Source organism: Anarhichas minor, unplaced genomic scaffold, assembly GCF_050575085.1.
Source record: "Anarhichas minor isolate MPS153535 unplaced genomic scaffold, ASM5057508v1 ptg000032l, whole genome shotgun sequence".
Taxonomy (NCBI): Eukaryota; Metazoa; Chordata; class Actinopteri; order Perciformes; family Anarhichadidae; genus Anarhichas; species Anarhichas minor.
In genome coordinates this window covers 512,501-534,436 of record NW_027466478.1, presented here as the reverse complement: position 1 = coordinate 534,436, position 21,936 = coordinate 512,501, and the positions used below count along the sequence as shown (strand labels likewise).

Below are 21,936 nucleotides of genomic sequence, written 5' to 3'. Positions count from 1 at the left end.
GGATCCTTGTTCAAAATCAAATAGGGCTGTGGAGGTCTTTAAACGTCACAACCATCAGCCTGACTGTTATTGTGTTTATGTTGATTCAGATTGAACATTTTCAAAAAGAAAATGATGTGATGAAAATAACACATTTCCTTATTTTCCCTCTTGCCTTATTGCCTCTCTCTGTTTCTGTCTCTGTCTTTCCTGTTCAATGCAGGCTTGTTCTCTGCTTGCACTGCATTGTGGGATTCTATCAGTTCTTGCTCTTCTCTCTCTCTTGCTCTCTCTTAACGCTGCAGTTGTCACATCTTATCAGAATGAGGTCCCTGGCTCTCTGCCTCTTCTTCCTATTGTGCTGTAACGCAGTCCGACTGGACAGACGGCGTCCCAGACCCATCGCGGCCAGAGGTCGCAATGAGACCACTGTCCAAACCAAACCAGTGGGTAAGTCATCAGTTGGTGACCAATATGTGTTTTGCCAACTGCATTTTCTATCTAAGATACAAAGTTGAACATTTTTCTAGAATCGAGTTTAGATATTTCCCCAAACTGAGCTGTGAGTTTGGAGCATTTGGTTCCCTGATCAAAAACCTCCATGTCTTTGATCACAGAGAACCCCTGCAAAGCAATGCCGCTGGATTTCGTCTTTGTCATCGACAGCTCCCGGAGCATCCGCCCCAACGACTACGAGAAGGTCAAGGCCTTCATCGTCGACCTGCTTCAGTTCCTCAAGGTGGGCCCAGACGCCACGCGGGTCGGCCTGCTGCAGTACGGCAGCGTGGTCCAGCCCGAGTTCTCCCTCAACACCTACACCACCAAGGCCGAGGTGGAGCAGGCGGTGGGGAGCATGGAGCACCTCGCCACGGGAACGATGACCGGCCTGGCCATCCAGTACACCATGGAGACGGCCTTCACCGAGGAGGAGGGGGCACGACCTGCAGACCTGCTCATCCCGCGGATCGCCATGGTCGTGACTGACGGACGGCCTCAGGACACGGTGGAGGAGATCGCGGCTCAGGCGAGGCAGGCCGGCATCCAGATCTTTGCTGTCGGAGTCGGCAGGGTGGACATGAACACGCTGAAGGCCATAGGGAGCGAGCCACACTCTGAGCATGTGCACCTGGTGGCCAACTTCAGCCAGATAGAAACCCTCATCTCCGTGTTCCAGTCCAAAATGTGCGGAGGTGACGAATCCCATCTATTTATTTCATCCTCATGTACGCATGCACATGTGTTTGCGTCCCTTTTATCTGAGTGTCGGTGTTGGTGCGTTATAGGGTCAGAGATGTGTGAGGTGGTGGACCACCAGTGCCAGCACATCTGTGTGAGCAGTCCCGCCTCATACAGGTGCAAGTGCAGGAAGGGCTTCACCCTCAACCCCGACGGCAAGACATGCACAGGTGGAGGAAGTCCTTTTTTTCTCTCTTCTGATCTGCTCTTTTAAAAAATGTTTTCACCTAAAAACATTGTTGTCTTTTTTTGGTTCTTCATGAACAGACAATGTCCGTCAGCTCTGCAGAGTTTTGGTGTCTTTCAGCTCTTTGTTGTCCCCTCCACTGTCACCCTGTAGCTGAGGATATGTGTGCTGTGGTGGACCATGGCTGTGAGCACATCTGTGCCAACCTACCAGATGGCTACGAGTGCCGCTGCCGTCCAGAGTATCAACTCAACGTAGACCTGAAGACGTGCGACAGTAATGATACATTTCCTTCTTCACCGGGGACGTCTCTTCCTGCATCAGTAGTGACCTTAACCTCTTCCTTCACTAGCTTTATCAGCTCCATTCTGTTTCAGAGTGCTTATTTTACCACTTGAAGCAATTCAAATGTAAATGAAAAATTTGGAGAATGCACACGTAACAAGGTCTGAGGGTTCTGTTGTTTCTTTTCACACAGCCCATCAGTCAGTTATGTGACTTAAATCATCATATTACTAAGTATACAAACCAACATCAGCATGATCTTTTTACGATATTTCTACAATATTTACTCCTAATGGGGAAAGGACCACCTTGAGGAAGACGTGATAGCCGAAGACGTTTGGCAACTAAAACATTGGTGTAAAGATGGACCTCCAATCCAAATGAGAGCCAGCTCTCTTCCCACCAGTGACCCTCCGCCCACTGTTGGAAAGCATCCCTTTCTGCTCCTCTGGGGGACGTTAACAAAAAGCAAAGTGGGGGAGATTTCCTGAAGGAAGTGTGCATTTGCGATCATCAGAGCAGCAGCTGAAATGTGGAGGTGTATCCAGGGTGTCATAGTATCCCCGAGTCAAAACAAGAACCCTTCTTTGATCTTTCCCGTCTGGGGTTCACAAGTCTACACCTTTACCAGTCCTTTATGAGAGTGGGTTTGGAGTTTTGATGAATGCATTATGGTTTTCTGTTCTGTATACTAGGTATACATGTGTGGAGCTGAAAGGCCTTATGCATACAGAAAACCATTGTGATGATAACTTTTAATAGATATTCTACAGTAGTCATTACTGCTTATTATTGCTGTAAGTATTAGTATTGTAGTAATAAGTATTCTTGCATTAACAGAACAGACCACTGTGACCTTGGGATTCATGGCTGCAGCTGATACTGACTCGACTTCAGGCTACATCAGGCTTTCTGTCTTCTAGGGTTATGTATCGTCATTTGTTGTTGTTCAATCACTGTTCTTGTCACCCAGAGATCGATCGCTGTGCTGATGGCACCCATGGGTGTGAACAGGAGTTCACCAACACAGAAGACGCCTGTGTGTGTAAATGCAGGAAAGGCTACACACTCAGAGCTGATGGGAAAACATGCAAAAGTAAGTGTGAGCGTAGTTTATTTCCCGTCATTGCTGTTATTTCTTTCACAATGAGGTATAATGCTGCATACATTAAGAACGTTTGTACACAAACTGTTTCATCCGTCCATCAGGACTGCAAGCATATTAACTGTAGCACAAGAGGACACCTAACCCAGATGTGATGCATTCACTGTCATCACCTCCGCTGATAAATGCTTGGATGGGTCTGCAGCACGATTAGATGTTCTCAGTAATCATGTCTGTTCCCTGCAGAGACGGACCACTGCGCTGACGGGAAACACGGCTGTGAACAGGAGTTTATGAGCACTGACGATTCGTGTGTGTGCAAATGCAGAAACGGATTCTCACTCCGACCCGATGGGAGAACATGTCAGAGTGAGTGCAGGGTCGTCCACTGTCATGAATATGACGTGAACTGCAGCCAAAGGATATTAAACAGTGATTTGATGGGACACACATCAAAGTGTTTTTCTGTCTTGAGGCTTCTGATTCGTTTTCATAAATTAATTTTAATTCGTATCAAACTGAAGAAAAGCCTAACTCTGACTCTCTTCATGACTCATTTGACAGTATGAAAGAGACAGAATTGATATAGCGTGAGATAAAAGTGAACAAAATGCAGAGCGTAATCTCTCATCATCATCAGGACTGTTTGTCCGTTTCCTCCGGTATTTAAATGTTACATCATTTTGGATGAATTTGGAACCAGTCATGAGGTCCCTCCTAATCCGGATTAAGGGGATATTCTGTGTTTATGATTCCCGTCATGAAGCATTCATATCCCAGATAGTTATTAGTTTGTTATGTGTTTGTAGCCTCCTCCTTCCTTAACAGAAGACAGATAACTTACAGTTACAAGAACATGCGATTAAGAATACAATTTTGCGTGATCACAAATTGTAATTTTATTGACTTTCACAATATATTATAAAATAAAAATGTATCATTTAGACACTTTAATGCGCCACAGCCAGATCGTACTAATGCTGTGTTTCAGGTCTGGATGTGTGTCAGACAGTGGACCATGGCTGTGAGCACCAGTGCGTCAGCACCGCTGACTCCTACATCTGCAGATGTTTTGATGGATTTATGTTGGCTGAAGATGGGAAGAGCTGCAAGAGTATGATGTCAGCTTTCTTTCATATCGACCTTCTGCTTATTAAACATACCTAAAACATGTGCTCGATGTCATTGTTCCTGACAGAGCCGGAGTGCGGCGATGGAGTCATGGATCTGGTTTTCGTAATCGATGGCTCTAAGAGTCTGGGCCCTGCTAACTTTGAACTGGTGAAGCGGTTTGTGAACAGCATCGTGGACTCGCTGGACATTTCCAGGACAGGCGCCCATGTCGGCCTTCTCCAGTACTCCACCAAGGTGCGCACGGAGTTCACCCTGGGCCAGTACAGCACGGCGCACACTGTCAAGCAGGCCGTGTCCCGGATGCAGTACATGGGGAGAGGCTCCATGACGGGCTCCGCCTTGCGCCACATGTTTGAGTCCAGCTTCTCGGCCAAAGAGGGAGCCAGGCCGAACGTCCCCCGTGTCAGCGTTGTGTTTACTGATGGGAGATCGCAGGACGACGTGTCCGAATGGGCTGATAAAGCAAAGAACTCTGGTACACTCAGTATACACAGTTAACCAAGCTCTTTGTAGCAGGACTTTCCTTTAATTATTCTGCTTTCTGTCATTTCCAGGGGTCACGATATACGCCCTGGGTGTTGGCAAGGCCATTGAACAGGAGCTGAGAGAAATAGCTTCAGAGCCCGATGAGAAGCACCTTTACTACGCTGAAGATTTTGAGAAAATGGGAGAGATTACAAAGAAGCTCAAGTCCAGGATATGTAAAGGTACTTCAGCAGTTTGTCAAAAGAAGCATCGAACCACCAAACAGAGTGAAAGTGCTCAAGGATGTCGGATTAGAAGTAGCACTGTTTCTTCCATTGAAATGGTGCATCGCTGCCACCTGCTGCTGCTGCGATGACTAACTGAATCAAGCAACTCCATACAATTTGAGGCAGCAGCACTGTGCATTTATCCATAACGGATAACTCATCAGTCTTTTTTTTGCTCTGCAATCACCCCCCCCCCCCCCCCCCCCACCACACACACACACACACACACACATACACACATCTACTACATTCTGTACAGGCAGAGACAGAACGAATAGAAGAGATATGGTGAGCAAAGGGGTAAGAAACTGATCCAAGGACTGGGAGTTATTCTCATCTCACGTATTCTTTCCCTGCAGACAAACCATCCAGTGACAACATGTGCCAGTGTGAGAACGTGATTATGTTTCAAAACCAGGTCACCGAGAAGCTGAAGAAGCTGGTAAAGAATAATATCCTTTTCCAAATAACTGTAGACTCCACAGTTACACTCGGATTCAACAGGGATCTTTGGTAGTCTTGGGTCGATGTGTGTCTGCCAAATAATCCCTCAAGTGCTAATGAATGGTGTCAACAGTCAATAGTATTTAAATAGCCTAATATCACAAATTGTATACATGTAAACGTATGAACAGCTACAAACAAATAGACAACTACAAGCAGGTGTATTTAACTGATCCGTTAAACACAGGTAAATACCATGATGTGTCTCTTTTTCATTTCAGAAACAATGTATATGAATGTCTTCACTCTGACACATGTTGTGAGGGACCAAGTTGGACACCAGAGTCAATCTAAGGGTTTTATTTGCCTACATTTTCACTTTGAACACGAACACATTCAACAGGGCAAAGTCATGCAGCTCTTATAGCTCCCTGACGTTCAGCTCATGAATGGAGCTCCGGGCATTAACAATGAACATACTGAGATGACTGACAAAGAGATAAAAGAGGAGACATATCTTAACCTGAATATGCGCTGTGATATGCCCAACATATGTAACAAAGGACATGTGACTTTACACATAAAACAGTCATTTTGTGGGTTTGGAAAATTACTTTTTCGGAAAAAACTTGATTATGAACATGTAATTTATCTTAAAAATAAGGCCGACCTATAGTGAAAAGCAACTCTAACACTTGGTATGTAGGTTGTGTTTTATTTTGTTCCTGCATCTTTCCTTAACTTGCCTACTTGAAGCCATGACAAAGAAGCTGGACACACTCGAGAATCAAGTCGTAAACAAATGAAAGACGGAGACTCACCTCCCCAAACCTGCAGCGTGGCGTTCACAGGGCCCCTTTAATCCTGCTCTACAAGTCGCACTGAAACATGCCTAATGCGATGCTTTCTACTGAAGCTATTTATACACTTCTTTGTATACAACACAATGTATTTTTTTTCTGTAGTGTTCTTTGTCAAGTAATGCCAAATGAAATCAATAACTTTGTACAGTAAACATTTTACACTTCACATTTCTTGTGTATGTTTTTTTTCTAACAATTTTCACAAAATAAATGAAAGCTGCTCAGTCAGCAATACAACTGCAAACCAGTATAACAGTATACCTTCACTGACATGATAAAAATAGAACCACTCTAAAGAAATGCGTATAGGTTCTACATGTGCTCCCCATGGAAATGAAAAAAGATGATCAGTGGAGTCAGAGTACCTAGTATAGAATTCATATGAAAATACCCAGATCTTGAGCATGTGCACGCACTAGTGTTTCTTTTACCCCCCCCCCCCCCCCCCCCGAACCGAGGAAGGAAAATAAATATATTTTATCAAAATAAAATTGAGTACATAATCATTCAAATAAGCAATATTAACGTGTAAAAAAATGCCATGACAGAGGTTGTAATACCACCATTTGACCACTATAGCTGTGTCCCAGCTTCGCATCCTTCGTAGGCTGCTTTTGTGGACCGAATGGTAAAAAAAATAAAATAATAATAATATTAATACAAATTCCCATATTTTCTTAATCATGAGAGGCTAACATTTAAATAATGTTATAAATAATATAAATTTTCGTAAAAATGCCAATATTTGAAATTTACACAGATAATATCTTGCCTTAAAAAATGATCAGAAGTGAATTTATTGATAATATACGAAAATTGCAAATATAAAAACCTACTGTTGGTCAGACCGGGTAGCCAACGTGAGCTGCCGTGCCTGAGTCGCTAGCCCCGGGGCGGGGCCTCTCTGGGTCGGTTAGCATCATAGCTAGGCTAACGCTAGCGCTTAGCAGGCTGTAGCCAATCAGAGGCGGGTCTTCCCTCGAGTCGCTCCCTGCACATGCGCAGAACCGATCGGGCACTAGCAAAAACCACCAGGTGGAGCATTTCTTCCCGAGGGGACACTCCCACAAAGGGGGAGGACACACACTTGACACACACGCGTTTGCCTCTCCCCCCTCCCTGTATGAATAGTTTGCCTGTTAGCATGAGACAGTCAGTGGACATTCATGCATAGCTGCTTTCAGTGGGGGGTAGCGGGCCATGCACACACACACAGAGACCAGGGGAGATAATGGTGCCCGGCTACTCTTAGCGACCGATGAGCAATAGCGGTCTATGCGTTCTGTCTCTGCTAACAGAGAGCGGCGGGACGTTTGTTTCTACAGAGTAAAAAGTTCCAAGTTTGTTTGTTTTTAAATTTTTACTTGTCTCAACTCTTGTCTTCAAACATGGGGTGCTCCTCATCCAGCGCTCAGACCGTGGACCAAGAGAAAAGACCGGGTACGAAGCCAGAGGAGAGCAATGGCGATACAGTGGGTGAGTAGTGATCCCCCGTGTCGAGGTTAAAAGTGTATATCTGTCTTTTACATATAAAGTTCTATAACCGGTGAGCATGCATTATGATTTATACCGCTACTGTAGACATGCACAGTAGTTGCTTTTAGTTTTCCTTCACTCAGTGGAGTCTTGCAGAGGGGGGTGTGTGTCTGCTGGCCGCTCTGGAACACTGTGTGCTTTCTCACTCCACTGTGTAGTAATCCAGAAACTCCTCCTGGAGGGACTTCTGTATGCTAACCCATTAACTCAGCAGGGCTCACAATATGGTTGGAGTTTATTTGTAATCGGCAATCTAGCTTGATGTCCGTAGAAAGTGTGTGGACCAAAAATAAGAAACTGTGTCACGTGATTAATTGATGAAATTAGTTTTTTTATTTTTATTAATTAAACATGAAAGCTATATGTATATCCTCAAAGCTATATGTGCATTTTGCCTGTAAGTGAACCTAGACTGGTATCTAGGATTGCCAGCTGGGAGTTTTTTTTTTTGTTTTTTTTGGAGGTCCTTCTGCAGCCTGAGGCAATAAATGCAACCCAACCTGTTTTCTGCCACGTACAGTAGTCTGATTTGTTGCTAGATATGTTGGACACGCAACAAAAAAAAATAGATCAACCTGATGTCTGCCAGTCATGCTTCCGAAGTTTGTATGCAAAGGTATGCATGATAAGAAGTGTTTGAAATTCGCTCCAGGAATTTACAACTCACACACACATGGTTGCATACATACACACAGATACACACACATACACATGGTTATATACATACACACACACGTACAAACAGTGGATGCCTGGTTGCAAAGGAGAAAGAGGAGGGGCTGGCAGATGCCTGAATGCCTCCAGGCTCCTCAGAGATTCTTCTGCACGGGGAGTTTTGCATCTAAACGTGCAGTCGTGCTCTTTGGTTTTGCTCACATGGACTCTGCGGTTCTCAGACTGTGCACACGCCCACCGAGCAGCCTGACACAGACCGTGATTGTTAATTCATGGGTTCAACCCACTGGTACATGGCTATGTCATGCCTGGCACAGCTGCATGTACAGTATGTTCTTACTCCATCTCACCACATACGAAAGACAGTTACTCTCCTTGTCAGAAAGCGTTCCTTTCACTTTGATTTGAATAAAAGATGTCACTTTACACCTTTGTTGAAGGAAAGTGAGCGAATGAGCAAAGCCTACTCAACTGTCACGTACTCATTACACCTGGCGTGCTTCCTCTGTATTCGTGTCCAGCCTTTCCATCTCCCGCTACGTCACCGTGTGATGTTTGTGTCGGGGCATTGTCTCCCTCCAGTCGGCCAGCATCGGTCACCTGGAGAAGCTCGGGCCCCTCTCCAGGCTCTTACATCACCCAGACAAGAGAACCACTTATTTGGCCAGACGCGCTCCTCTAAATGTGGGTGGAGGTTTTAAACCATGCAGTGTACAGTGTGTCTAACAAAACCAGCTGTATGCCATCCAAAGACACCACTGGTCCCATCCCCTGTCCAGCCTCCCCCCCCGCCCTCCTCTCTGCACTGTTTTGACTGGGATCTCTGTCATCTGTGGCTGCTAAATCATGTTGACACGCGAGTCATCCATGCCTGGAGAGGCCGCCCCTGTCTCGACCCAAACAGACTTTCCAACAGCAGGCCCGCTGTGCTAGACAGCAGCTTTGCTTTGTCTGCGGGAGTCGGTGTGTGCGGTGGATCTCTGCTTAAAGAACGGCACGCTGATGGAGAACATGTTTCTCAAAAAGGAAAGTCAAAGGACTTAAATGTTGTAAAACCAGCTGTCTGAAAACGCCTTCTAATTAGAAATAGTTCACTTCACACGAACACTTGTTCCGTGTAACGCGTTCTCCCACTGGCTCGTTTGAGTTGCCAGACCGTCACATTCCCTTCCACCCATCACTCTCGGCTCCTTTTACCACCTCTGACAGACAAATAAAGTGAGGAAGCTGCAGCGTCCAAACTGTCCACCCACTCCTCTCCGTCAACCCATTCTGGTTTGGTCTCATTTGTGAACAGTGTGCAGCCAGTTGTTTTTGTAAAGTAGTTAACTGTGATACAGCTGCTGAGGGGAAACCCAGACGAGACACTCGGCAAAGCTTCTGTTTGGCTCTTCCTGTAACTGAGATGTGCGTTACAGTTCCTGACATTTGAGTTCAAGTATCCAATTCCCACTATTCTTCCTAAACTACTGGATTTTCACCTGAGGGAACACAGTTCTAAGAGCAGGGCTGAGGGGTATTGGGGTAGGGTGTCTCTTCAAAGGCAGCAAAGCCATCGTCACGTGTATTTCATTTCCTCCTAGAGAGACTTGCCCCTCGTCTGGGCTTTAGACAAACGCAGACTTCAATAAATCATATTTCCAACTGCGGAAATGAAAGGATGTTTTCTCTAGATCACAGACTGTGTGCCTCATTGCCTTTATTCCTGATTCCCCTGCCTTCCATGTTGGATTAAGCGATTGTTTAGATGTTTTTGCAGATCATCATTGAAACCAGTTTATAAATGAACACATTGTATTTATTCAAGACGAGAACAAACAGGAACATCCATAAAACCTTGCATTATAGCAGATGACTCTTGGCTGAATGACGCAGTCGGGACACATTTTTACAAATGTTGATGAAGAATGTTGTCATGACAAATGTGGTGATTTATTCACAAAACCATTCAATGCATAGATTATCTCAAGGACCCCCCCCCCCCCCCCCAAGAAGTTTCAAGCTCAATCAAATCAGGAATGTTCTTTAAATGTTACAGATTAACAGGATAACACAAAAGATGAGTGCCACGAGCTCACCAGTCGTAAATCCTAATCAAGCTTCCCTTGTCGTCCTGTGTTGACAGCGGCCAGAAACGGCATCATCGCGGAAGATGCACAAACCATCGAGGACCAGATGCAGTTGCCTGTGCAAACGGCCCTGCCGGACGATCTCCAGCGGGGAGCCGATGATGAGGCGGAGGCCGTGTTGGTAGCCCTGGAGGCCCAGGAGGATCTCGGCTCTGGGGAGGACCTCCTGTCTGCTCCCGAGCCTCAGCCAGAACCTGTCAGCCCTGCAGAGCTGGTTCCAGAGGCTGCCGCTCCAGCTGAAGTCGCTACTGAAGCGGTGGAGGAAGCTGTCCCTGTAGAAACTGTCGTGGCCGCTGCGGAGGTCGAAGCCCTTGTTGAGGCGATAGAGGAGGCCCCTACTGTTGAATCTGTTGAGGCGACAGAGGAGGCCCCTGCTGTTGAATCTGTTGTGCAGACCGAGGCCCCTGTTGTTGAATCTGTTGTGCAGACCGAGGCCCCTGCTGTTGAATCTGTTGTGCAGACCGAGGCCCCTGCTGTTGAATCTGTTGTGCAGACCGAGGCCCCTGCTGTTGAATCTGTTGTGCAGACCGAGGCCCCTGTTGTTGAATCTGTTGTGCAGACCGAGGCCCCTGTTGTTGAATCTGTTGTGCAGACCGAGGCCCCTGTTGTTGAATCTGTTGTGCAGACCGAGGCCCCTGTTGTTGAATCTGTTGTGCAGACCGAGGCCCCTGCTGTTGAATCTGTTGTGCAGACCGAGGCCCCTGTTGTTGAATCTGTTGTGCAGACCGAGGCCCCTGTTGTTGAATCTGTTGTGCAGACCGAGGCCCCTGCTGTTGAATCTGTTGTGCAGACCGAGGCCCCTGCTGTTGTTGAGGAGGTGACCCCTGAGCTGGCGGAGGCCTCCCCTGAAGTTGCCACACCTGTTGCTGAACCTGTTGTATCTGAGCCAGCAGAGGCTCCAGCGATTGTGGAAGAGGTGGTGGCTACGGTGGCTGAGGCCCCCGCTGAAGTTGTCGCCCCTGTGGAGGCACAGGCTCCAACTGACAATGCTGCACCAGCTACTGTCTTGACAGCCCCATGTGAATCCTCAGAACCAGGTGAAGCTTTGGCACCAGCACCAAGTGAGGCTGCAGGTGCAGATGTAGTACCGGATGAGGCTGAGTCCTCAGCCGCCGTAGAGGCAGCACAGCTTCTGATAGATGCAAAGATTGCTGCAGCAACAATTCCAGAGATGCCTCCGTTGTCTCCAGTTACTGTCGAGGTCCAAGCTGAGCCCAAGGTTGCTGCTGAGGAGCCAACAGCACCTCCTGCCACCCCCACATCGATCACCCCACCAGCAGAGGCACCCTGCCCCACAGAAGCCACCCCTGCTCCAGCTCCAGGGGCTGAATCTGCTGCTGCTGCTGCTGAGCTGGTCCAGAAGGCCGAAGTTCCAGAAGCTCCAGTGGCAACTGCGACCTCAGAGTCTGCGGCAGACAGCGCAGCCCCAGCAGAGGCTCCCGTGGTGGAGTCCACCTCAGCACCAGCCCCTGAGCCCTCACCCGAAGGTATGAAGCTCTGACTAACACCACTGTGTGGCTCTCATTATACTGTTTTCTCTCCCATCTTTTTACAACAATAATGGAGAGATGAATAGATTCTATGTAGCTAGTGATTTAAATCAGATTTGTATTTGTATTCTACTCGTGTCCTCCTTCCTGACAATAGGATTCCATTGTAAGGTGGCTGCATTTGTTAGGAATGAGTTCTGGCTCAGTGATTTACAGAATTAAACACCGAATCGTTTCTTGACAAACCCGTCGTGTTAGCTCTGACTTTAAGACATCAAGCCATGCTTTAACGTACTTGTTGATGAGGCATGATCCACCATTACTGACAGATCACAGGGCTGGTCGAAATACTTTGGAGATCTATGCAAACATGCGTTAGGCACTAAGCCTGTGCAGGCGAGCAGAGAGAGAAAAGCTTAAGATAAGTGTGCTTTCATACAGGTAAACAATGAATGGTCTTTATCAGTCCCACCGGCCAATCTGTGTTCAGTAAGATTGTTTTACAACATCACCCCCTCGAAGGGGCTGCCATTGGTAACTAGGCATGTTAGCAACACCAAACTCCCAGTGAACTGTTCTTTTAATAAAGGATCCTTCACATAGGTTCTTGCCGTACTCCTCCTGTGATTGGTTGGAGCTGGCAGGATGAACAGGATATTGTTGGTCCAAACAGATGACGCAGTGTGATAAATGGAAAGCGCGCTCTCTCTCTCTCTCTCTCTCGCTCTCGCTCTCTCTCGAGTGAACTCTCGCTCTCTCTCTCTCGCTCTCTCTCTCTCGAGTGAAGGCTCGCTCTCTCTCTCGAGTGAAGGCTCGCTCTCTCTCTCGAGTGAAGGCTCGCTCTCTCTCTCGAGTGAAGGCTCGCTCTCTCTCTCGAGTGAAGGCTCGCTCTCTCTCTCGAGTGAAGGCTCGCTCTCTCTCTCGAGTGAAGGCTCGCTCTCTCTCGAGTGAAGGCTCGCTCTCTCTCTCGAGTGAAGGCTCGCTCTCTCTCTCGAGTGAAGGCTCGCTCTCTCTCTCGAGTGAAGGCTCGCTCTCTCTCGAGTGAAGGCTCGCTCTCTCTCTCGAGTGAAGGCTCGCTCTCTCTCGAGTGAAGGCTCGCTCTCTCTGCCTGACTGCATTCCAGGCGTCGCACAACGTGAGGAGTTCAAACCATTTACAGGGCGGATTTTATAGAGAATCTTAGTCAGTCGTCATGTTTGTGATTACTCAGATTCTGCTCACTCATTCAGTTTCACATCATTCTTGGTTTGATTTAATTTAGAGTATGTTGTGATGATGCTGTTTGTTCCCTGAGAACTGAAGCACAGTGATTGTCTGGTTATAGCCTGTGAGATACCCAGTGTATACACTGTGAACAGTTACAGACTTTGTTGGGAAAAGTAAAGAAACAATTCAAAATCGGTGCACCAAGTGTGCATTCTGCATCCTAAACTCATTAAATGCACAGTACCTCCAGTGGTCTGTGGTTTTTTAGCACCTCCTGCACCCCACTCTTGACTCTTAGAGAACACGCTGTACTTTTAGGGCCCTCCAGGCAGCACATGTAGAATACTGGTCTGGTGTGAAAGACATATTGCATAACGTTTATGAGACTCTCACTGGAGGCTATGCTATGTGCATACCAGGCCAATTACAGTATTGTGTGCTCAGAAGCCAGGTAAAACACTGAGAAACCAGTTCAGCAGAACCAGAGGGCTAAAAAGGGAATGCTAGCTCTTCCACTTCTCTTTGTAGTGCAATGTTACAGCAGTCGTGTTTTTAGTTTGGTGATGGTAAGATCACGTGTTTAACAAGCTTAAAGTTTCCTCAGCATGAAAAACTACAATGTGACCTGTACCGTATTGTATCATAAATTGATTTCTTCTCAATGTGTGTTTGTGTCTGCAGCTGAGGCCTCTCAGGTTACGGAGAGCGAGAAAGTCAAAAAGGAGGATTGAGTCGGTAAGAGCACAACCACAATCCACACCTAAACCTGATACACATACTGAGCAACTCCGTATCTAGTACGCTGAGTAGTCTCCTTTGAATGTACAGTGCCCATAAACAACTTTTTGGGGGGTGAAAACTGGGTGAATCTTATACAAAAGAATGTTCACTAACTATCAAACTATCTTCTTTCAGAGAGAAGAGTTGCACCAAAATGACAGAAAACCCCAAAGCTGCCATTGTTTGGGAACAAAAACAAGACGAAGCAATAAACGCTACATTTTTCAGCATTGTCACCAGCGCTCACCACACTGTTCAATGCATGCATTAATATGTGCTGTGCCTTAATAACATGACATTTGTCTACATTTGTAAATACAAACCTTAAGTGCCTTGGGCCACATACTCTACACATGCAAACCTGTGCAAAGAAAATGTTCTACAAACACTTGATGGGTGTAATATTCTGTGAACTCTTATGACAACGTGATGAACTAGGGGAAGGAAGTGAGTCCTTGTCTATTACAGCTGCTTCTGAGGAATACAAGCCAAACCCAACTGTGAATACAATTATGCAAGGAGTTTGAGGTGATGGCAACACTATCTGTGTGGATGAACGGCACACTGGGTAGGTTCACACTGCCACCGTCACGTTTTATCACCTGCATAAAACAGATTTTAAAGTATCACATTTTCAGATTGAATTTTTAGGTGTTATGTCTAAGTCTAAATAACGTGTAAAACACCAGACAAAAATGTGTATTTATGACAGAATTTAATTGCAGCCTTCATTTAATTAATAGGAGTGACAGTACTAAATGTTGACTAACAGTGTGTACAGTGCAATACTGATAAGCACTACTGTAAGTCAAATCCATGTTTCCTTCAAAAATATTTTTTTGATATTACCTTATCAAATTCAAAGGAAAAATCCTGAATAAAATGTTTTTTTGCATAAGGATGATAAGATGCATTTGCAGAAGTTCAGTAATGACAATTTATCTCGAGATCAAGAGGTAATAGTGTTATCTCGAGACAAGAAAGCTTGCTTTCACGTGTTAACGGGGTTAATTTATGTTGATTCAGAAAACAAAAGGCAGATCTCTCAAGATGACGAGGTGCTTCATCACGTGATAATTGAGAACTCGAAAATCAGTGTCTGGTTAATTTGATCACACTTACGGAAGCCGGGAAAGGCCATGCTTGCTTTTAATGTCTATCAATAAATCACAAGTTCATTATTTTTCTTATCTTGAGATAACAAAGCTAGTTTTCTCAGAACAAAAGGCAGATTTCTCAAGATAACGAGGTGCTTCATCACGAGAAAAACTTTTTCTTGAGATCACAAAAATAATTATGGGGAACTCAAAAATTAGTGATTTGTTTGATCACACCTGACGCCTGTGTAATTAATGCTTTAACTTATTTATTTGCAGCCGGGCTATTGAGGACTGATCTGCATGTGATCTCTAACAGAAGTAATAAGAGGAATTCAGCCTTTGTTTTCTCTTGATAACTGGAAGATTATCTTGTTTTCTCCGAGTTAACAAAGCTTGCTTCCTCAAGATAATTCAATTATTAATTTGTGATCTCGAGATTATGGCATTACAAAAAATATGTATTGCAAGCACGGCCTTTCTCTGCTTCCGCAGCAGATCACCCAGTGGACATGCTTTTTAAATGATCATTAGTTATACATGCTGTGTCATTAAAGTGCAAATCTCTTAGAAAATAATTGCAACTGTGTAGGATGTGATGGACGTTGTGGGAACAAAATTTGATGTCTGATATCTCTTTTTTTCATCCATTTCTTTCTCTGTAATATATTCCTTTTCTGATCTTTGGCTATGATTCTGCTAACCTAGTGTACAGAATAAAGTTTTACTCACTAATACATGTGCTGTTTTTAAATGAAACTATTTTAGTTATGCAAACCACCATGTTACATATTTTCAAAAAAAACATGCACACGTCACATGTTAACCGATCGCAGTGATAATGTGGCTCTAGAGTCGAAGCATTGAGAAAGAGTCCATATTTTGAAGATGTGTGCAGTGTGTTGGTCTTTCTCGGGGACTATTGGTTTAAAGGGGACAAATCGTGAAAGACTCACTTTTGTTCATTTTTGTGCACGAACATTTGGGGATCTGGAGTGCCGACCAAACTGAAAGAAGACAACTCCGATTTTTTTTTTTGTTGCCTCCGTGATCATAAGACATAATTCAACAAGGGAATAGGGGGTCTTAAAGAGACAGGAGCTAAAACGGAGCCTTTCAGACAGAGGGTGAATACAGGCGTATCAGACAGACAGTATGAGAAAAATAAAGTGTTTTGTGAACATGTTACAGTAGAAACCCAAAATACAAGTATGAACCTAAAAATGAGCATGCTGTGTGCCCTTTAAGTCGAATAAATGAAGGAATATATTTGATAAACTATGCTCATAGTATAAACCAGAAATAGTTTAGTTGATATCAAGGAAACAAATCGCCACTTAAGCAAATTAAAAATCATTTATTGTTGAGTAATATTTGATCATCCATCCTCTGGTACAGTGAGAGAGGATACACGGTAGTGTCATTTAATAAGAGCAAGCAAGCTTGGACACTTAGCTAGTGTAAGTGAAACATGAGCAGAGGGAATTCAAAATGCAGCGTTGCCTCCACACACGTCTCATCAACATCAATGAGAGAGGAGAAAGTGTACCGTTAGTGCTCTGTAGGAATTTTGTTTCATCAATTATTGACGGCTCCACAAAGCAAGGCACACTCTGTATAATGTTAAGTCATCATGTTTTTTTTGGGGGGGGGGGGGGGGGGGGTTGATAGATGTTCTTGTTAGGAAGCATCGGTCAGAGGGCCTAATACAGCAACTGCTTCAATCTCAACCAGTCCACCCTAGGAAAAATAAAAAGAAAGAACATCAACGCTGTTTCCAGTTTGATGAATCCACCATAGAATCAATGGAAATGAGTGTTCATCTAATACTCACTCTGGGGAGAGCAGCCACCTGGTAGGCAGCTCTGGCTGGGTAGTTAGTGCTGAAGACTACAGAGCAGTACGTTTAATGGTTACGACACACACATTTAAACATCTTCAAATTAAACAGACTGTTAAACAATCCTGGTGAACAGTAGCGGAACTTGTGATTTCTTATAAAAGATGTATTTACTCCAAACTAATTAAAGATCCGACACACCTCTGATTTTAAGTTATAACAGGCAACATGTTAATATGAAACGCTCATCACTGACTAATATGAAATAAAAAGCATTTTTTGCACTGCAGGTGCTTTGACTGTCACAGTAGGTAAAGCACAGGTGTAACCAACAACACTAATTAGGGGCTCAGTCTGCTCAAGCATTCGTTAGAGTTATCATCTACACCTGTGCTCTTCCTGCAGAGGCACGTCGGTGAACAGGTCTTTTGTTACAGAACCTTCAGCTTATGAAAGCTTTTGTTGATCCTAACATTTAGTGTCAGGTAGGAGTCTAATTTAGAAAAATCCTCCTGCTGTTTTGAGGCAACACTAATGCTGAACAGACACGCAAAGTCAGAATATTGACTCTCAAAGAGAAAGCTAAATCACCTCTCAGTGAATTGGCAGAACCTTTCCAAAGTTTCCCTTTTACTGCAGCACGTGCACATTTCCACCACTTCCTGATGTAATAAACCTGTAAAGGTCAGGTAGTTTGAACTGGGACACGGCTGAAGGAGCCCTTACAGAAACGTCATCAATGGAAAATCCAAATAATTCCTTTTGTTTAGAAACTACTTCCCATGACACTGAAATGAATACGGTGAATGTAGACGAAAGTCAAACTCTCCATGTTGAATATTTCTGGGTCTGCCATGTGAGTTTTGTTATTGGAGTATTTGGTCTGTCTGTGGAGCATCAGATGTGCGTGTTGTCTGACATTTAAGGCTTAAACCGCTGGCAGCAGCTCAGGTTTCCCTCTGCTTAGTGACTCGGCAAACATCAGCTGTCCCTGTGGTGATAAACAGCTGGTTTCATACCTCTGAATGGGCTCTGGAGGCTAATTCAAGGAGAACAATTATCTCAAGGACATGCCTGGACAAATATAGTGGCATTTACGGTGAATGAATAAATGGTGTATAACAGCAGTTTAGCACTTAAAACATTTGACTAATGAACCGTGTGAACAGTAAGAATGAAGCCAGTATGCAGCAAGACCGTGACCATCACCTATGTAGTAACCAGTGTGTGCGCCTGGTTAATGCAGGTTCCCTGGCTTGTGCTGACACCCAGTGGGGAAGTATGTATTGCAAGTAGAAGTGTTGAACCTAATTAAGCTCAAGAAGTGTTTGTTTTTACCATGGCTCAGCAGCGATTAAAAAATCCTATTGATAAGTGAATGAGTGATACTTACACTGCTTGTAGACGTCGTTGACACTGGTGAAGTCATTCATGTCGGCTAAGAGCACTGTGGTTTTGACAACTGCAGCAGACAATGAAAAAGTGGATGTTGACACCTGTGATAAAACAGTTCTCCCCCGTGTGAATTTAAGAGTTTATTTTTTCCTCACCGTTCTCATAACCGCACCCAGCCACTTTAAGGATCTCACCCATATTCACAAGAGCCTGCAGGGAAAGAATTTCCAAATGTGAGTGCTCCGTTTTGTTTCATTTAGATTTGCTCATTTGTGAGACGAGCTGATAGAATAAGAGATGTAAATGAGATGAGAGCAAGCCCCTGAAGACTGGATCAATTTACTCTCAATAATCAATTCTACTTCTACACGTAGCATCCTCTCGAATAGACTATGAGAAACCTTAGAGATTAATTTAGTGACCAGAATAAAGTGGAGGAACAAGAAACCACATCCATATTAATCATTACAGTAAACAACCTAAATATATTGGATTTTGCAGTGCTCCTTGTTTATGAATGAATGACTGATGGGAGGGTGTTTCGTGGTGGGTCACCTGTCTGGTTTGGGCCTGAACACCCCCTTCCACCAACTGTCCACTGGCAGGATTCATCCCCAGCTGTCCTGAGATGTACATGGTCCGATCCACCAGCACCGCTTGGCTGGGTGACACACAAACAGGGACAAAGGGTCAGCTACATGGGATTAAAGGCCGGGTTACCTCGATCAGAAAGTAACCAGAAAGGTTACCTCGATCAGAAAGAGTGAAAAATCCTGTTGTCCTTTCTGGAGTTTTTTCACTGCTGCAGATGGAGAGCAGACGGACAGTAGAGATTTAGGTTCAAATACTATACCTCCACTTGCTTTTCTCTCTTAACTCCCAGAGTCCATGTAACTATGAATTAGTATATTATCTGCAAGTCAAGGTGAAGCCATGTACAATTTGACCCAACGTGTTAATGCTGTCATACTACACTTCACAAGGAGCACTGCAATACTTTGAGCACAGTTTGCTGTTTTCAAAGTTTAGGCAATCTAAAAAATGCACTTTAATCCCAGACATCTCATTGGGTGACTGCTGCCCGACCTGCAGCCACTAACTTCCTGAACGACACAGCGCACTCAGTGCACTTAAACACCGCTATATGATTATATTGAAGAATACCAATAATAGCAATGACTCTCTTAACATCGTACCAACAATGTTGCTGAATGTCTATGAATGTCATTTGACTGCTACTGAGTCAGCTGTTTGTGCGAGCTGTAACTCGGTCCGAGCTGTCCTCACCTGTACGGGCCGATAGCAGCAGGAGCTTTGGTTGTGCTGATGATCCTCCTGATTAATGCAGCCATTTTATTTAGGAATATGTGAACGAAACCAAGTGAATGAAACAAGTGCTGTAGCGGAGCTGTAAGCAAGGAGAAGAAAAGGCTACAAGGGCACTGGGGACTGGGTTACGTAAGAGCGGCGCTACTGTAAATGACGGTTTAGACGCGCAAACACGTTTTTTATTTTCTACTTTTGTTCACACTATTTGTCATAATATTGAAATATGTTATGCTCGATCAATATTTAACGTTACTCGTGACGAAAGGCCATGATTTCAAGAAAAATTGCGGTCGGTTTGCATTATAACTTTTAGTTGCGCCGATACACTACATTTCCCATGAACACCACGTGTCAGGAAGCAACATTACGTCAACCAACGTGTGGAAAACTCACATGGTAGCTGACTGGAAGTAGAGAAGACGTCTACACTTTGAGCAAAGTTTCTGACGTACTATAATACTGGGGAATCTAGAGGTGAACATATGCTGTGGCACCATGCTATACCTTCTGTTAGATGTATCGTATTCGTTGGTGTTGATTAGCTAGCTAAACAAACCACAACTTAACGTGGAGTAAAGGAGCCTAGCTAGCTGCTAACGCTAGCAATAGCTGATACAGGCAAGTCACGCTGGTGTTTGAAGTGTCAGCCTCTCGTGTAGCTAATCGGCCAGGCTGTCAGCTGGCGTCTAAAACGTGCCCTGTTGTTTTCTGTAGAAAATGTCTGCAGCTAAAGTGAAGATGCGCGAGAAGAAGATGAGAAACCAGCCCGCCAGTGTTCAGTACACATCCTCGTCCCAGAAGAACGGGGAGGACACTCCGGTCACCGGTACTGTGTTTTCTCTTTTTATCTGTTCTGGTCCAACATGTCTGCCTCTGTTCGTGTGACGCTGTATGCGCCCTCTGCACTCCTCGTGCTCTCCTTGACCTCGTCACCAGATTTCCGTCTGCATCCTGACCGACACCATCGTTTAATTCTATCTCTGCATGTCTCTGTGAATCAGTCAACATGACCATCAACACGTCTCTTATATACAGCACACAGTCCATGTCAGCTCTAATTTTACTGCCTTCAACTTCTCCATTCTCCGTCTTCTCTGGGCCAGAGTCGATCTTGCATCTCGAATTTATTCGAATGAACTCATTGGGGGATCTCTGGGTAAAATGAGCTGTGGGCTCCTATGCTGAAATATTCAAAACAGAAATTAGTGTAAGAATATGCTATGATTTTAAAAGCACAGTAATAATAACAATGATAAAGCTTAAAAACAGATTTTGACACAGGGCTCCTCTTTAGGTCAGGACCACATGGATAGTCTAATATACAGAACCCTTACATTTCTGTGCTTCTCACATTCTTAAAGCATGAGGAATATGACAAAGTAATGATCTTCCAACAGGTGGTGGTGAGGGTCCATCTGGCGTCCATCCAAACACAGAAAGGACAAAGAACCGTCCCCAGCGGGGGGGATGGGTCCGAGGACACCAGTGGGATGGTGGAGACTACGCCAAGGAGATGCCCAAGTACATCACTGGTAAAGACGTTGTCCCACTCCTACCAACTCACATTTTACTGTATGCAGTAAATAAGGTTTTTTTTTGTTTTCAAAGATTGCATAATGTCTCCACCGCCCCGTGTGAATAGCTATTGAGATCCATCGTACACCATTTCTTATAGAAAATGATCAGATTTTACTCCTAGATCCATTGCTTTCGTGTGTAAGTAAACACACTAACTTGGAACACTGCAAATGCAATGTGATAGTTGGATTACTGATGCATTAAATTCAGTGCCTTCTCCCTTCTCCCCTGCTCCCATCCATACTCAGCTGGAGCTTTTGCCAGGGTGAGAGCGGCGGAGGTGAGCGCCATGCTGAAAGCCGTCACCAAGACAACGGGCAGCTGCCATGTGTTTGGAGCCCTGCCCAAACACATGAGGAGACGGGCCATGAGCCACAACACCAAGCGGCTCCCTTGCAGGCTAAGAGATGTGGCCAACAGAATGGTAAAGCTCTGAATATTTCTTCTTCGCACCTTGACGATCCACTGTCGTTCTACGTCTGGTGTTCCATAAGCCGACTGTCCTTCTCCGAGCACAGTGACATTTCTGTGTCCTCCCTCCTCCAGCGAGAGAAGAGCTTCCAGGCCGGCTCCAAGAAGAAGAAGGAAGAGGCAAAGGGCAGGAGCCGCAAGGCCCGCCGCCGGCACGGAAATCTGCTGCTGGAGTTTAACCGCCGGCAGAGGAAGAACGTGTGGCTGGAGACGCACATCTGGCACGCCAAGCGCTTCCACATGGTGAAAAAGTGGGGCTACTGCCTCGGGGACAGACCCACATACAAGTGCTACCGGCCTAGCTACAGGGCAATGAGCAACCACTGCCTGCTGCAGGTAACTGGCTTTCATTTTTGTCCCAAAATTAAGATGTCGTTAATGGGATTTCACTGCCAGTACGACAAGCGTGACCTTGTTTTGGTTTT

General features: G+C 45.0%; 4 protein-coding genes across 7 annotated transcripts in view; 3 read left to right on the top strand and 1 right to left on the bottom strand.

The window, feature by feature from the left end:
- The first annotated feature begins 302 nt into the window (after positions 1-302).
- LOC142964826 (matrilin-2-like) lies at positions 303-5,928 on the top strand. The gene is made up of 11 exons (XM_076105364.1): positions 303-429; positions 597-1,169; positions 1,263-1,385; positions 1,556-1,678; positions 2,661-2,783; positions 3,039-3,161; positions 3,784-3,906; positions 3,991-4,401; positions 4,481-4,633; positions 5,038-5,130; positions 5,873-5,928. Exons 1-11 carry the CDS (start codon positions 303-305, stop codon positions 5,926-5,928), a joined length of 2,028 nt encoding a protein of 675 aa, XP_075961479.1.
- An 837-nt stretch (positions 5,929-6,765) lies between these two features.
- On the top strand, positions 6,766-15,618 carry LOC142964825 (uncharacterized). The gene is made up of 6 exons (XM_076105363.1): positions 6,766-6,775; positions 7,394-7,486; positions 8,779-8,880; positions 10,322-11,812; positions 13,703-13,756; positions 13,937-15,618. The coding sequence occupies exons 1-5, from the start codon at positions 6,766-6,768 to the stop codon at positions 13,750-13,752; spliced, it is 1,746 nt and encodes a 581-aa protein (XP_075961478.1). The 3' UTR covers positions 13,753-13,756; positions 13,937-15,618.
- Positions 15,619-16,235: 617 nt separating this feature from the next.
- Positions 16,236-20,426, bottom strand: LOC142964862 (2-iminobutanoate/2-iminopropanoate deaminase-like). 2 transcript variants are annotated; one of them, XM_076105412.1, is made up of 6 exons: positions 19,421-20,417; positions 18,689-18,794; positions 18,289-18,343; positions 18,132-18,200; positions 16,733-16,788; positions 16,236-16,638 (listed from the first exon to the last, which is right to left on the bottom strand). In XM_076105412.1, exons 1-6 carry the CDS (start codon positions 19,483-19,485, stop codon positions 16,579-16,581), a joined length of 411 nt encoding a protein of 136 aa, XP_075961527.1. In that variant the 5' UTR covers positions 19,486-20,417; the 3' UTR covers positions 16,236-16,578. The 2 variants fall into 2 exon arrangements, 1 of the variants encoding a protein (XP_075961527.1); XR_012957596.1 differs by having other exon boundaries at positions 16,563-16,638; positions 16,733-17,729; positions 19,421-20,426.
- The window catches only part of pop1 (POP1 homolog, ribonuclease P/MRP subunit), a 16,073-nt gene continuing 13,948 nt past the window's right edge, over positions 19,812-21,936 (top strand). For 2 of the 3 annotated variants that reach the window (XM_076105410.1, XM_076105408.1), the window contains exons 1-5: positions 19,812-19,936; positions 20,177-20,288; positions 20,860-20,994; positions 21,289-21,464; positions 21,587-21,847. In XM_076105410.1, the coding sequence (XP_075961525.1) occupies positions 20,180-20,288; positions 20,860-20,994; positions 21,289-21,464; positions 21,587-21,847 (681 nt within the window). In that variant the 5' untranslated portion in view covers positions 19,812-19,936; positions 20,177-20,179. Of the gene's footprint in view, positions 20,081-20,176; positions 20,289-20,859; positions 20,995-21,288; positions 21,465-21,586; positions 21,848-21,936 lie in introns of all 3 variants that reach the window. The other variant, XM_076105409.1, reaches the window with a different exon arrangement.